The sequence below is a fragment of the Erythrolamprus reginae genome, chromosome 2, assembly GCF_031021105.1.
Source record: "Erythrolamprus reginae isolate rEryReg1 chromosome 2, rEryReg1.hap1, whole genome shotgun sequence".
NCBI classification, from domain to species: domain Eukaryota; kingdom Metazoa; phylum Chordata; class Lepidosauria; order Squamata; family Dipsadidae; genus Erythrolamprus; species Erythrolamprus reginae.
This window is the reverse complement of record NC_091951.1, coordinates 93,023,480-93,036,882: the sequence shown is the minus strand read 5'-3', so window position 1 is coordinate 93,036,882 and position 13,403 is coordinate 93,023,480. Positions and strand designations below refer to the sequence as shown.

The 13,403-nt window shown below is 40.6% G+C and overlaps 1 protein-coding gene across 3 annotated transcripts in view; it reads left to right on the top strand.

Moving 5' to 3' along the window:
- Window positions 1-13,403, top strand: part of RAD54L2 (RAD54 like 2) — an 86,787-nt gene that overhangs the window by 25,645 nt on the left and 47,739 nt on the right. For all 3 annotated transcript variants that reach the window (XM_070738714.1, XM_070738712.1, XM_070738713.1), the window contains exon 2: window positions 7,101-7,310. In XM_070738714.1, coding sequence (XP_070594815.1) covers window positions 7,157-7,310 — 154 coding nt within the window. In that variant the 5' untranslated portion in view covers window positions 7,101-7,156. The remainder of the gene's footprint in view (window positions 1-7,100; window positions 7,311-13,403) is intronic.

The following is a 13,403-nucleotide window of genomic DNA, read 5'->3' as shown; positions in this document are numbered from 1 at the left end:
TAAACAAATTATAATTTGTTAAATTATAATATTTTTGAAAATATATTTTCCCTTTAAGTGTGTGTGTGTGTATGTTGAGCCAGGCTGTGACCAATTACTCTTTAAAGCTCCTGGAGAGAAATATTGCAAAGCTGAAGAAGATGTGACATAGTCTTTCCAACTATGTATGTGTGTGTGTGTATGTGTATAGAAAACTGGGGGGAAGGGGGAGAGAGAAGCCTAGTGCAAAAATTTTATACATGTACTAGTCTAGAATCTTGCTAATTATTCAGGCTTTTTCTCTTTCAAGACAAATTCCATTTTGCAGGAAGAGTATTGCAATTCTGGACAAGAATTGCAAATTATTCGTAATCTAATTTGTGGTATTCAGTATGATCTACATTGGAGAGTCCTCAACTTATGACCATAATTGAACTCAAAATTTCTGTAGCTAAGTGAGACATTTGTTAAGTAGGTTTTGCCCCATTTTACAAACTTTCTTGCCACAGTTGTTATATGAATCACTGCAGTTATTAAGTTAATAAAACGATTTTTAAATGAATCAGGGATTCTCTATTGATTTTGCTTGTCAGAAAGTCATAAAAGGGGCTCACACCCTACAACCGTCATAAAAGTCAATCAGTTGTCAAACATCTGAATTTTGATCACGCAATCATGGGGATGTTGCAGTGGTTATTGTTCTGGATTCTGGTAGAACTTCAGTTACATTGGGAATAACGCTTACTGAATGCAGGATTTCATAAACAAAAACTCCATCTTTATTCTCCTCTCCTCCGTATTAAAAATACATTACAGAAAGTCACTTTCCTCTCTCTTTTATCTTTAGCAATTAGAGCACACAAACATTCCTCCTTGCCTCCTCCCTTATCTTAAGATTTATGTCTATACAGCGTAGTTCAAAAGCACCCGGAATAGCTATGAAATAACAAAGAATAAGCTAATTCACTCCGGAGCCAAAACGACACACATCCATGATGGATTTACAACATTGAAAAACTCCGCCCTTCTTCCCCGCTGGCACCCTGACATGATGAATACATCACTCCAGTAATTAACCTGTTCCTCCCCTTAATATATTTTCCGTAACACTTGCTCCTTGCGTTTTTGAACTATTCTGAAGTGAGGGTCTGTCTCTTCCTCACTGGAGTCTGGACTCATAGCAACATCCTGTGGCTGGCCTACCACCTGTTCTGATACCTGTAACCCAGGGCCTGGCACTAATTCATAAACACTATCTGTATCAGAGTCATCTAACTCTTCACCATCCTTCAACTGACCAGGAGTATATACAACAAGAGTGAAAAATGGCCATAAGTCATTTTTTTCAATGCTGTTGTAACTTTGAGTGGTTACTAAATGAATTGTAAGTCGAGAACTACCTGTATTCGTTTGGTATAAGATGTTTTATTTTCAACTATAGACTATTCCACTTGGAAATTATTGTATTTAATTTGTATTCTTGACTAAGAGGAAAAAGGATTATGTTAGGGGAATAGAAGATGATTTTATTAAGAGATAATTCTGAGCTGTCAACATATTAATTAATTTAATTTTTAATTAATCATTTAAAAATAATTTGGTCATCAATTTGAAATGAGTGCTACCATCATTGATTAAAAGCTGATTTGTGTGTGTAGAGAGATAAAGTTTGGAATAACCTATCATAAAACTAGGGAGTTGAGTATATGATGTAATTTTCCCTGGGAGATGGCTTTGAACTGGGTTAGGCTTGTATGGAAAATGAGAGTAAGCTAATTTCTGTTGTGCTTATCTGGCTGGGATATAGTATTCATGTTTTATATCTCAAGTTTGTCATGCGGCAATAACTATATACTGTATAACATATAACTACATATAACTGAAAATAAGATAGGTATATGATATTGAAATGGGTTTGCAGGTGAGGGATAGTTGGTTTTATGATTAGACTTTACTTGATCCAGTAAGCGGTTCACCAGTATATGTTGACACTGGTTGGGTATGAGCTTACCTAAAATAAAATTGATAAGATTTTTTGTATACAGGAGGTATCATAAGTCTGCCCCTGGCCGGAAATATGTTTTAATAATTTTTTTCAGAGAAAATATTACTATACATATAGATATTCAAAGGCATCAAAATAATAAGGAAGGGTTTACAAAAAGTGGCAACCAATTTGAACATTTAATATAATTTATATGATACATTGTCTAGAGCAGTGTTTTTCAACCAGTGTGCCGCGAGACATGGTCAGGTGTGCCGCGAAGCTCAGAGAGAGAAAGAAAACAAGAGAAAGAAAGAGAAAGAAAGAGCAAGAGAGAGAGAAAGAAAACAAGAGAGAAAGAAAGCAAGAGAGAGAAAGAAAGAAAGCAGAGAGAAAGAAAGAAAGCAGAGAGAGAAAGAGAACAAGAGAGAGAAAGCAAGAGAGAGAGAGAAAGACATAGAGGGAAGTAGGGAAGGAGAGAGCAGAAAAGAGGAAAGAAGGAAGAGAGAGAGAAAGAAAGAGGGATGGAGAGAGAAAAAAGAGGGAGAGAAAGAGGGAGAGAGAAATAGAGCGAAAGGGAGGAAGACAGAATTTTTTTGTCCAAACTTTTTTTAGCCGCCCCCCCCCCATGTGCCCCATGGTTTTGTAAATGTAAAAAATGTGCCGCTGCTCAAAAAAGGTTGAAAATCACTGGTCTAGAGGGCCTGACTTTTACTATCTTCTATACATACAGTATTTTATTTGTCAAATAAGGATTGATAGCTTTAAGCACATTATTAAAATAAAAATCTTCCATTAAAGGTATTTATTCGATTATTTAATAATTTTGAAATATCCTGACTGGATTTGTTGATTTTGTTATGTTATTTTTTTATTGAACTTTATTAGAGAAGCTATAATTGAAGGTCTGAAGCCAACCTGGTTATTTAAGTTGAAAAAATAGAACATATTCCTATTTGCTGGGAAGATAAATTTAGACCTAATTTAAAAAGGAAATAAACAAGCTTTGGGAAGCACAGACGTCACATTTAACATTATGTTTATTTTAAGGGAGTTGTTATGTAACTGCTTTCTTGCTCTCTAGATTTATTTTTCTTTCTTTTTGTCTTGCTTCCTATACTTAATCTGATTAGATTAGAAATCTAATTTTTAGATTAAATTTAGATTAGAAATCTAATCAGGTCTGAAGAAACGGAAGTAATCAGTATATATATAAACAGTGATCACTTTGGATTGGCTTGTACTATAGGTTTCTTATTTTGCTCTTAATAATTTCCAGTATTCACTATGCAGCTATACACTGTTTGGTTCACACGTAATACTATCCCATGGTCTCTTGACTTAGCATCCCTGACTAAGTTCACATAATTATTGTAAATTGTGACACTCTAGCTTCTTATTTGTGTAGCCAATAAGAGAAGACCGTATTCATTACTCAATCATTTAGGTATCCTGTGCATTTACAGTTTTTGATAGGATCAAATCTGTTCAGGGTTTTGCAAGTCAAAAATAGCTCATGGATAAAATCCAAATACTGTATTATTTGGTATATAAGACGCACCATTTTGCCTCAAAAAGGTGCTTTAAAAATTGGGTGCGTCTTATAAACCCAATGTTGCTGAGGCCGTCTGGCAGCACTCGGCGGGAAGACCGCGGCTTGGCCCTGTGGATGAGCAGGAGCCTGCCTTTCCATGGCGGTGGCGCTCTGGAGCCTGAATGAGCCCGTCCCCCAGGACCTTCCCCTCCTGCCATGGAAAGGCAGCCGAAGGGGAGTCTGGTAGCTCCTGAGGGACAGGTTCGCTTCAGGCTCCCGAGCACCGCCACTCCTGCCATGGAAGGGCACCAAAGGGGAAAATAACCCTGTCCCCCTCAGCTGCCTTTCCATGGCAGCAGCAGCAGTGCTCAGGAGCCTGAAACGAGCTGGTATCCCAGGACCTGCCATTCCCGCCATGGAAAGGCAGCCAAAGAGGAAAGTCTGGCAAGTCCTGGAGGGCGGGCTCATTCAGGCTCCCAAGCACCGCTGCTCCTGCCACGGAAAGGTAGCAAAGGGGAAAATAACCCTGTCCCTTTTAGCTGCCTTTCCATGGCGGCAGCGGCGCTCAGCAGCCTGAAACGAGCCCATATCCCAGGACCTGCCAGAGAAGAAAAGAAGGGAACTTTACGCTGCCATAGAGAAAAGCGCAAAGCCTGCACCATTCCAAGAACTTCCGGTCTGAAGCTAGCCGGTTTTCTCACCTGAGTGGCCTAACTGAAAAAGTGAATCGGCGTGGGAACAGAAAGATGCAAATAGATAAGAATAGATAAGGGGGTGGGAGGGAATAAGATGTGTTCCCAGTTTATAACTTCCTGGTAAATCTTACAGCTTCTTAAACCTTCTCTCTCTCAAGGAAAACAGGAGTTTAGCCGAATCTTTAGTGCTCTAAAACAGAGGTCTCCAACCTTGGCAACTTTAAGATTTGTGGACTTCAACTCCCAGAGTTCCTCAGACAGCAAAGGTGGCTGAGGAACTCTGGGAGTTGTAGTCCACAACTCTTAAAAGTTGCCAAGGTTGGAGATCCCTGCTCTAGAAACACTCCTTTTAAGGAGTGTTTCAGGTTTATCATCATCATCATAAATTTCCATGCACTTCATTTGTGAAAATTGGAGTAGTCAAGAGAGAGGTGTTTGAAAACCTCATGGTATAATAGTAATATTAAGGCAACCTCAGCAGGGAACTGTAATTGTAAATGATTCTATCATTATCCATTTCTATGACTAAAGGAATAACTAACAAAATGAATTGTCCTTGTTTGTTTTGTTTATTTGTTTGAGTTAGGGGTTAGGAGTGCAAGAGTCTTCAAATCTGGCAAGTTTAAGGCTTGTGGACTTCAATTCCCATTTTTGAGCTAGCATGACTGGTGGAGGAATTCTGGAAGTTGAACTACACAAGTCTTGAAGCTGTCAAGTTTGAAGTTTGTAAAAAGTGTACATAATTTTTAAAACTATACATGGTTGTAAAAAGTATTCTGCTACACTGGTATTTTATTAAACAATATAATACTACACATTTGGTTCAGAATACTTTTTCCCTTGTTTTCTCCCTCTAAAATCTAGTTGCATTTTATACACAGAAAAATACAATACAGTGATCCCCCGTTTATTGCGTCCCCAACCATTGCGAACAGGGTACTTCGCTATTTTTCAACCCGGAAGTCAAAATACCATCTACGCATGCGTGCCGGGCACGCATGCGTAGATGGCAGCGGCTTCCCTGGGTCTTCCCCCTCTTGCTGGCGTCAGCGAGGAGTTTCCCCACCGCCCACGCAAACTCCTCGCTGCCGCCCGCCCTTCGCCCGCTTACGCCGTTCATTCTCGCCGCTTTTGAGCTGAGTCCGGGAGCGAATTCGCTCCCGGACTCAGCTCAAAAGCGCCGATAGCAAGCGGCAAGGAACGGCTTGTCTCGGCGCTTTCGAGCTGACCGGACTCAGCTCGAAAGCGCCGAGACAAGCCGTTCCTTGCCGCTTGCTATCGGCGGTTTTGAGCTGAGTCCGGAAGCGAATTCGCCCCCGGACTCAGCTCGAAAGCGCCGAGAGCCAGCGCCCCCCGGACCCCCAACCCGGGTTTGGGGGGCTGCTAGGAAGCCCTCCATGCCGGCGGCAAACAGCCGCCCCGCCCCCAATCTTCGGCTCCTCGCTAGCGCTGTGGGAGTAAAAACGCCATCTGCACATGCGCAGACGGTGTTTTTACTTCCGCAGCGCTACTTCGCGAAAACCCGCTCGTTGCGGGGGGTCCTGGAACGGAACCCTCGCAACGAGCGGGGGTCTACTGTATATGCTTTCTTTAAAGAAATACTTTCCCTGGTTAATCTGAAGAGTTATAATCCTATCTATCCAACCTTCCTTGATCCTTAGAATTTACTCTGGAAGAACTCCAGAGTCTTACACAAATTGAAGTTTGTACTAGTTGAAAATTGTTCACATATTACTATGTTACATTTCTTGCACCATACGGGAGTGACTATAAGCTTAATATTCAATCAATATATTATTGAGAAGCAAATTTCCATTAAACTGCAGTAATAAACCATTTTTCTATTGGGATGTCCCAAAGGTGCTTTTTTCAAAAGGCAAATGGACTGTCTTTGTTTTTGCTTGAAGGTGTTTCATTTTTCACCCAAGAAGCTTCTTCAGAACTGAAGACCAAAAATACAAAAACAAATCTAATTAATTAAAAATTACGTAAGCTAAAAACCCAATATATTAAAAATCAATCAAAAAAATTCAAATCGCAGCCATACATCACATTTGTTGGCCAGGGGGTCTAGATCTAATTGCCCCAAGCCTGGCGACATAAGCATTAAGACTCTTATGAAAGGCGAGAAGGGTGGGGGCAGTGCGAATCTTTGGGGAGAGCTGATTCCAGAGGGCCAGGGCTCCCACAGAGAAGGCTCTTCCCCTTGGCCCCACCAAACAACATTGTCTGGTTGACAGGACGTGGAGAAGGCCAACTTGAGGGATCTAACCGGTCGCTGGGATTCATACGGTAGAAGGTGGTCCCGCAAATAATCTGGCCCAATGCTATGTAGGGCTTTGTAGGTCATTACCAACACTTTGAATTGCATCCGGAAACCAATCGGCAACCAATGCAGCCCGTTTTATTTTACATTCATTGGAAAATATTAATCAGGAAAGATTCAGATATAATACCTTGTATCCCCCAAAATAAGACATCCTCTGATAATAAGCTCAATCAGGCTTTTGGGTACATGGCAATAAGGCCAGGAGCTTATTTCAGAGTTCAAAAAGAATGTATGATAGGGAAACAAGGTAGATGATAATCACGTGTGCATGCATGTTTTAAGACAATTTAAATTTGCTTTAGTTTGGAATTGTAACCTAGAGATGTACAGGTTTTTAAAGTGCTTGTTATTATGTTATATTTTCAGCTGTAAATTTAAATAAATGGCTGGAGACTTTGTAATTATTCCCATGCCTTTTCATGAAAAGGATATCATAATTCTAAAAAGTTATGTGTTAATAAGAGTTCTAAGTCAGTAATAGAGGAATCTGGAGAATTTTCAACAAACGTGGGTTGTGCTACATCATGCCTTAAAGCTTGTAAATTTTATCTGATGTTTATTTCCTGTTTTATTTTGTAGGGCTGCTGTAATATAGATCATGAGCAGGTAATGCACAAGGAGTGCTATTGGGAATCATGTCGGACGAGTCAGTCTCAGGGAGTGATCCAGATGTGGACCCAGATTTGGAGCAGGAGGATATGGAAGAGGAAGAGGAGGAAGAAGAGGATGAGGAAGTAATGGAGGAGGACAATGATGGAGATGATGAAGAGGATTTACTTGATGAGAATGGTGAGTTAATGGGTTCAGGAAGCAATGAACACTTTTCTGGAAGTATGTATTCTGATGATTTTAATTTTATACAAAAATATAGTTTTAATTGTTTAAATCTTATACAAAACTAGTAGCTTGATACCATGCTTCGCTATGAAACTGAATTCCTTAGCATGGAGTAGAATGTCTAAACTCCCAGCCCACAGGCCAGATGTGTCACGCCCTGGCCATATCCACTGGCAGTTGGAGCAGAGTTCTTTTTGGGTGGGGAGGAGGAGTAGAATGTATAATTCCTTGGCATCAGAGCGTATTAATAATAATATAAGAACTAATGATCTGATGGTTATTTCAAAAAATCATTTCTTATTGTCTTTGGCATACTCACTAATATCATAGTCATGAACAATATATAAAGTCAAAAAATCCTTTGTTAGTGAGCACCTAGAAGCCAAGAGGAACACATGTGCCAAATTTCAAGTATTTTGCTTTTATATGTATATAGATACAGATTTATTTGCAACATTTGATACAATTTTGGAACATTTTATATAAGGAGTAGCCACATCCTGGGTTGGTAACTTGTACTGCTGTGACTAAAACAATATGTCAAATTTATAATCTGGACAGAACTATTTAGCTAAGGAAGCATACATCTTGCAAACATATCCAAAGGAATGCTATGCTTTTAATTCAAACAACAATATCTATTATATTATTACATATTTCCTGTAAAATGATTGGTACTTCAAAAAGAAGATTTAAATAAAATAAAATCACAGCCAAAGTTGTATATAGCTTCTTTTGATAAGTAAACTCTGTCATGGAAATGTACTAAAATATAGAGTATGCTGATATTCTCACTACGTGAATATCAGAATAATGTTCTTTTATTTTTGATTAATCTAAACAATTTGTGATCTGACTTATTGATAGTTATTTGATATACAAGTCTAAAATTCTGTAAAGCACTGAACACCCCTCATATCTTTTGGAAATGTTATTCATTTTTCTCTCCAGTGTGCTGAGCAGAGAATCCAAAGAATGAGTTGACTCCGCCTTTTAAAACTTTTAAAATTTTATAGCCACTTGACAATATCCCAGTTTTTGATGAAGGCGTAGCAGTAGGCTTGATGCGTTACTGATCATGTTATCCACTCCTGGACTCTGGATCAGTCGGTCGCCAGTGTGAGGTTAGATTCTCTCTCAGCATACCGAAAAGGAGGGAATCAGGTAAGACTAACGCCCCTTCTCAGTGTGCTGAGCAGAGAATCTGAAGAATGGGACATGCCAAAAGTGGCTTGTCTTAAGGGGGGGTGCGGTCTGGTCCCGAGTCTTCAGGTCTGAGTGTACCTTTTGGAGAACCCGTCTGCTGAATGCCGCTTCAGCTAAAGTGGGAGTGTCCAGCTTGTAGTGTTCTTTGGATTCTCCTTCAGCACACCAAGAAGGAGCATATCCAGTAAGACCAATTCTCCTTCTGGTATCTTTGGGAAGAGATATAAGACTTGGTAAAAATGTAAGATGAATTCCTTGAATTAAAAAACAGATTTCCAGTTTTGGACTATCAGATGATTCTAAAATATCTTATAGTCAAAAAATGAATGTGGAGTTCATGGTATCTACTACAATGTTAGAATTTTATTGGACTCAATGAAAGCTATATAATTAATTCAGGTTGATAGTTGTATCTTTGATAAATTTGTTTTGATGGTTTAAAATCCAGTATGATCTTTTGAGGGTGTTTCAGTGATATGGCAGAGCTTATGGTTAGTTTAAATGTGCATGATTATGCCAGCTCCAGTGGTGGGTTGCTGCCGGTTTGGATCGGTTCTTTAGAACTGGTAGCAGAAATTTACTGCTACTTGCCGAACTGGCAGCAATGACCGGCAATCCACGCTCCTGAACTGGTCCTCCGATCAACATGGTTTGCAAGAACCCCCTCTATGTATGTACAAAGGCTTTTGTGCACATGCAGAGGGTCATTTCTGGGTGTTTTGTGTGATAATGCCCACTTCCATTGCAATGTGAACCGGTAGGGAAGGTAAGTGGAACCCACCCCTAGCTAGCTCCCATACCTAGCTTCTTTAAAGTGTATTTTGCTGCCTGCCTCTCATTTCTACCCTCTAACCAGAGGGGGGGAAATAATTTAGCAGTAGGCAGATTGCCATAAGCAATTGACTAGCAGTGGTTGTTAGCACATGAGTAGGTGAGGTGTAACCAGCTGGTGTTCAAGATAAATGAAAGCTATGATTGTCCACATTCTTTTGCATCTGTATCCTTGGCATCCTTTCAGGATCATTACATAGTTACTGCCAGGATTTAAAAGTTCAGAAAGAGAGAAGGCAAATCTTCTAGTTTTACTGCAGAGGCATGTGAAAAAACCTAAGTAATAAATACTTCCCTGTTACACATATAGCTTTATGCATGCTTTTTATGATAAAGAAAAATAAGACAAAATTGACTGGTTGAAGATATGTGATTTTTAAGGGCTAGGTAAGAGAAACCTATGTAAAAATGCTTCGGTTTTTAAAAGTTTATAGTGGTTTTTGTTGACACTATTTATATCCTATACAATATGAAAAGTCTAATGTATGTAAAAAGAATTTTAAAAATCTCATAATTCTTAATTTAAAAATATTTGTGTATTTGTTTAAAACATTTAAGTACCACAATAAATAGCTATTGAAAAAGAGTATTTTAACAGTACATGGAAATAGGAAATAGGTTTGGAACAGAAGCAAGAGAGACATAAATGTAACTGTTCTGTAGGGATTAGATATTGGGATAATATCAGTAAATTTAATTATGGGCTTAGAACACTTTAGAACTGGCTGTTCTTTACCAGCATAGTGATGACATTTTTTAAAAAAACTGCTCTTCATTTTTGAAGGGAACACTTTGTTTTAGAGTCTCTTGTACTGTTTGGTATAGATAGCTTGTAGACTGGCTTCTGTTTATTTACAGCTCATTATAGTAGGGCTATGTGAAAGGCAATAGGAGACCTGTACTAAAAGCTATTTTAATATACATTATATACTGTGACTTGAGTTGCTACAGTACGTCACAGAAGTGAGTACATCCCCCTCACATTTTGTAAATATTTCAATACATCTTTTCATGTAACAACACTGATGAAATGACACCTGGCTACAATGTAAAGTAGTGAACACACAGCTTGTATAACAGTGTAAATGTGCTGTTCCGTCAAAATAATGCAACACATAGCCATTAATGTCTAAAACTGCTGGCAATAAAAGTGAGTACACACCTAAGTGATAATGTCCAAATGGGGCCCAAATAGCTGTTTTTCCCTCCCTGGTGTCATGTGACTTGTTAGTGGTACCAAGGTCTCAAGTGTGAAGGGGGAGTAGGTGTGTTAAATTTGGTGTTATCGCTCTCTCTCATACTGGTCACTGGAAGTTCAGCATGGCACCTCATGGCAATGAATTCTCTGAGGATCTGAAAAAACAAATTGTTGCTCTATATAAAGATGGCCTAGGCTATAAGAAGATTGCCAAGGCCCTGAAACTGAGATGCAGCATGGTGGCCAAGATCATACAGCGGGTTAACAGCACAGATTCCACTCAGAACAAGCCTCGCCATGGTCAACCAAAGACGTTGAATGTCTGTGCTCATCATCAGATCCAGAGGTTGGCTTTGGGAAATATTTATTTATTATTTATTTATTCAATTTTTACGCCACCCTTCTCTTTAGATTCAGGGCGGCTTACAACATGTTAGCAACAGCACTTTTTAACAGATCCAGCCAATTGCTCCCACAATCCAGGTCCTCATTTTACCCACCTTGGAAGGATGGAAGGCTGAGTCAACCTTGAGCCGGTGATGAGATTTGAACCACTGACCTTCAGATCTACAGTCAGCTTCAGTGGCCTGCAGTACAGCACTCTACCTGCTGCACCACCCCGGCTCTTTTAGATGTATAAGTGCTGCCAGCATTGCTGCGGAGGTTGAACAGGAGGGTATCAGTCTGTCAATGCTTAGACCATACACTGCACATTTCATCAAATTGGCTGTCGCCCCAGAAGGAAGCATCTTCTAAAGATGATACACAAGGAAACCCGCAAATGGTTTGCTGCAGATAAGCAGACTAAGGACATGGATTTCTGGAACCATGTCCTGTGGTCCAATGAGACCAAGATAAACTTATTTGATTCAGATGCTGTCAAGTGTCTGTGGCGGTAACCAGTGAGTAATACAAAGATAAGTATGTCTTGCCTATAGTTAAGCATGATGGTGGAAATGTCATGGTCTGGGGCTTCACGAGTGCTGCCGGCACTGGAGAGCTACAGTTCATTGAGGGAACCACGAATGCCAACATGTACTGTGACATACTGAAGCAGAGCATAATCCCCTCCCTTCGGAGACTGGGCCGCAGGGCAATATTCTAACATGACAACGACCCCAAACACACCTCCAAAACGACCACTGCCTTGCTAAAAATGCTGAGGGTAAAGGTGATGGACTGACCAAGCAGATCTCCAGACCTAAACCTTATTGAGCATCTTTGGAACATCTTGAAATGGAAAGTGGAGGTGCACAAGGTCTCTTAACATCCACCAGCTTTGTGACATCCTCAGAGGACTCCAGTGGCAACCTGTGAAGTTCTGGTGAACTCTATGCCCAAGAGGATTAAGGCATTACTGGAAAATAATGGTGGCCACACAAAATATTGACACATTGGGTCCCATTTAGACATGATCACTTAGAGGTGTACTCACCTTTGTTGCCAGCAGTTTAGACATTAATGACTTTGTTGTGTTTTTTTGAGGGGACAACACATTTACACTTTTATACAAGCTTTATACAAACTACATTGTAGCCAAATGTCATTTCTTCACTGTTGTCACTTAAAAAGATATACTTAAATGTTTACAAAATGTGAGAGTGTGTACTCACTTCTGTGACATACTGTATATGAGATATAGCATAGGCCCGTGATGGCGAACCTATGGCACACATGCCACAGGGGCATGCGGAGCCATATCTGAGGGCATGCAAAGTGTTGCCCTATATCAGCTCCAGCGCATATGTACACACTCGACAACTGATTTTCAGTATTCTGGGGGTTGAGGAAAGGCTGTTTTTGCCCTCCCCAAACTTCAAGAGGCTTTTCTAAAGCCTGGGGAGGGCAAAAAACGGCCAGGTCTTAATGGCATTCTGGAAGACCAGTAGGATGCAGGTAGTATGAATCTCTGGGGGCAATTGATTCCAAAGGGTCAGAACTGCCACAGAGAAGACTTTTCCCCGAGGCCTCGCCAGCCAACATTGTTTGTGGACAGGACCTGGAGAAGGCCGACTCTGTGGGCCCTTACTGGCTGCATCAAGGTATGAGGTAGGAGGCGGTCCTTTAAATAGTCTGGCCCTGAGCCATTTATGGCTTTAAAGATGATAACCAACACCTTGAATTGTGTTCGGAGAGCGACTGGTAACCAATGTCACTTGAGCAAAGTTGGAGTAATGTGGGTGTACCTTGGTGTACCCCTTATTGTGTGCGCCACTGCATTTTGTACCAGCTGAAGTCTCTGGATGCTCTTCAAGGGTAGCCCCATGTAGAGCGCATTGCAATAATTGAGACGAGAGGGGACGAGGGCACCAGTGACTGTGCGGAGCACCTCCTGGTTAAGGGAGGGCTGCAACTGGTAGACAACACAGGCTTGTGCAAAAGCCCCCCTAGCCACAGCTGAGAGATGTTGCTCTAGCCTCAGCTGTGGATTTAGGAGGACACCCAAGTTGCAAACCCTATCTGAGGGGGAAATTTCTTCCCTCCCTCCAGCACCAAAGACGGACAGTTGAAATTGTTTTTAGAAGGAAGGACCCTATTGAGTGAGAATGAATCACTAAATATGGTGCAGTATAACAGTGTTTCCCAACCTTTTTTGAGCCGCGGCACATTATTCATATTTTCAAAATTCTGGGGAACACTGAATGGGGGGGGGGGGGCGCGCTAAAGAAAAGTTTGGACAAAAAAAATATCTCTTCCTCCATTTCACTCTATTTCTCCGTACTGAAGGAGCGGGTCCAGCAGTCACATGGGTTGCTCATGTCCAATCCGGTGGAACTGAGCCTAGTATTAAAAAAGCTTGCCGGATCCGC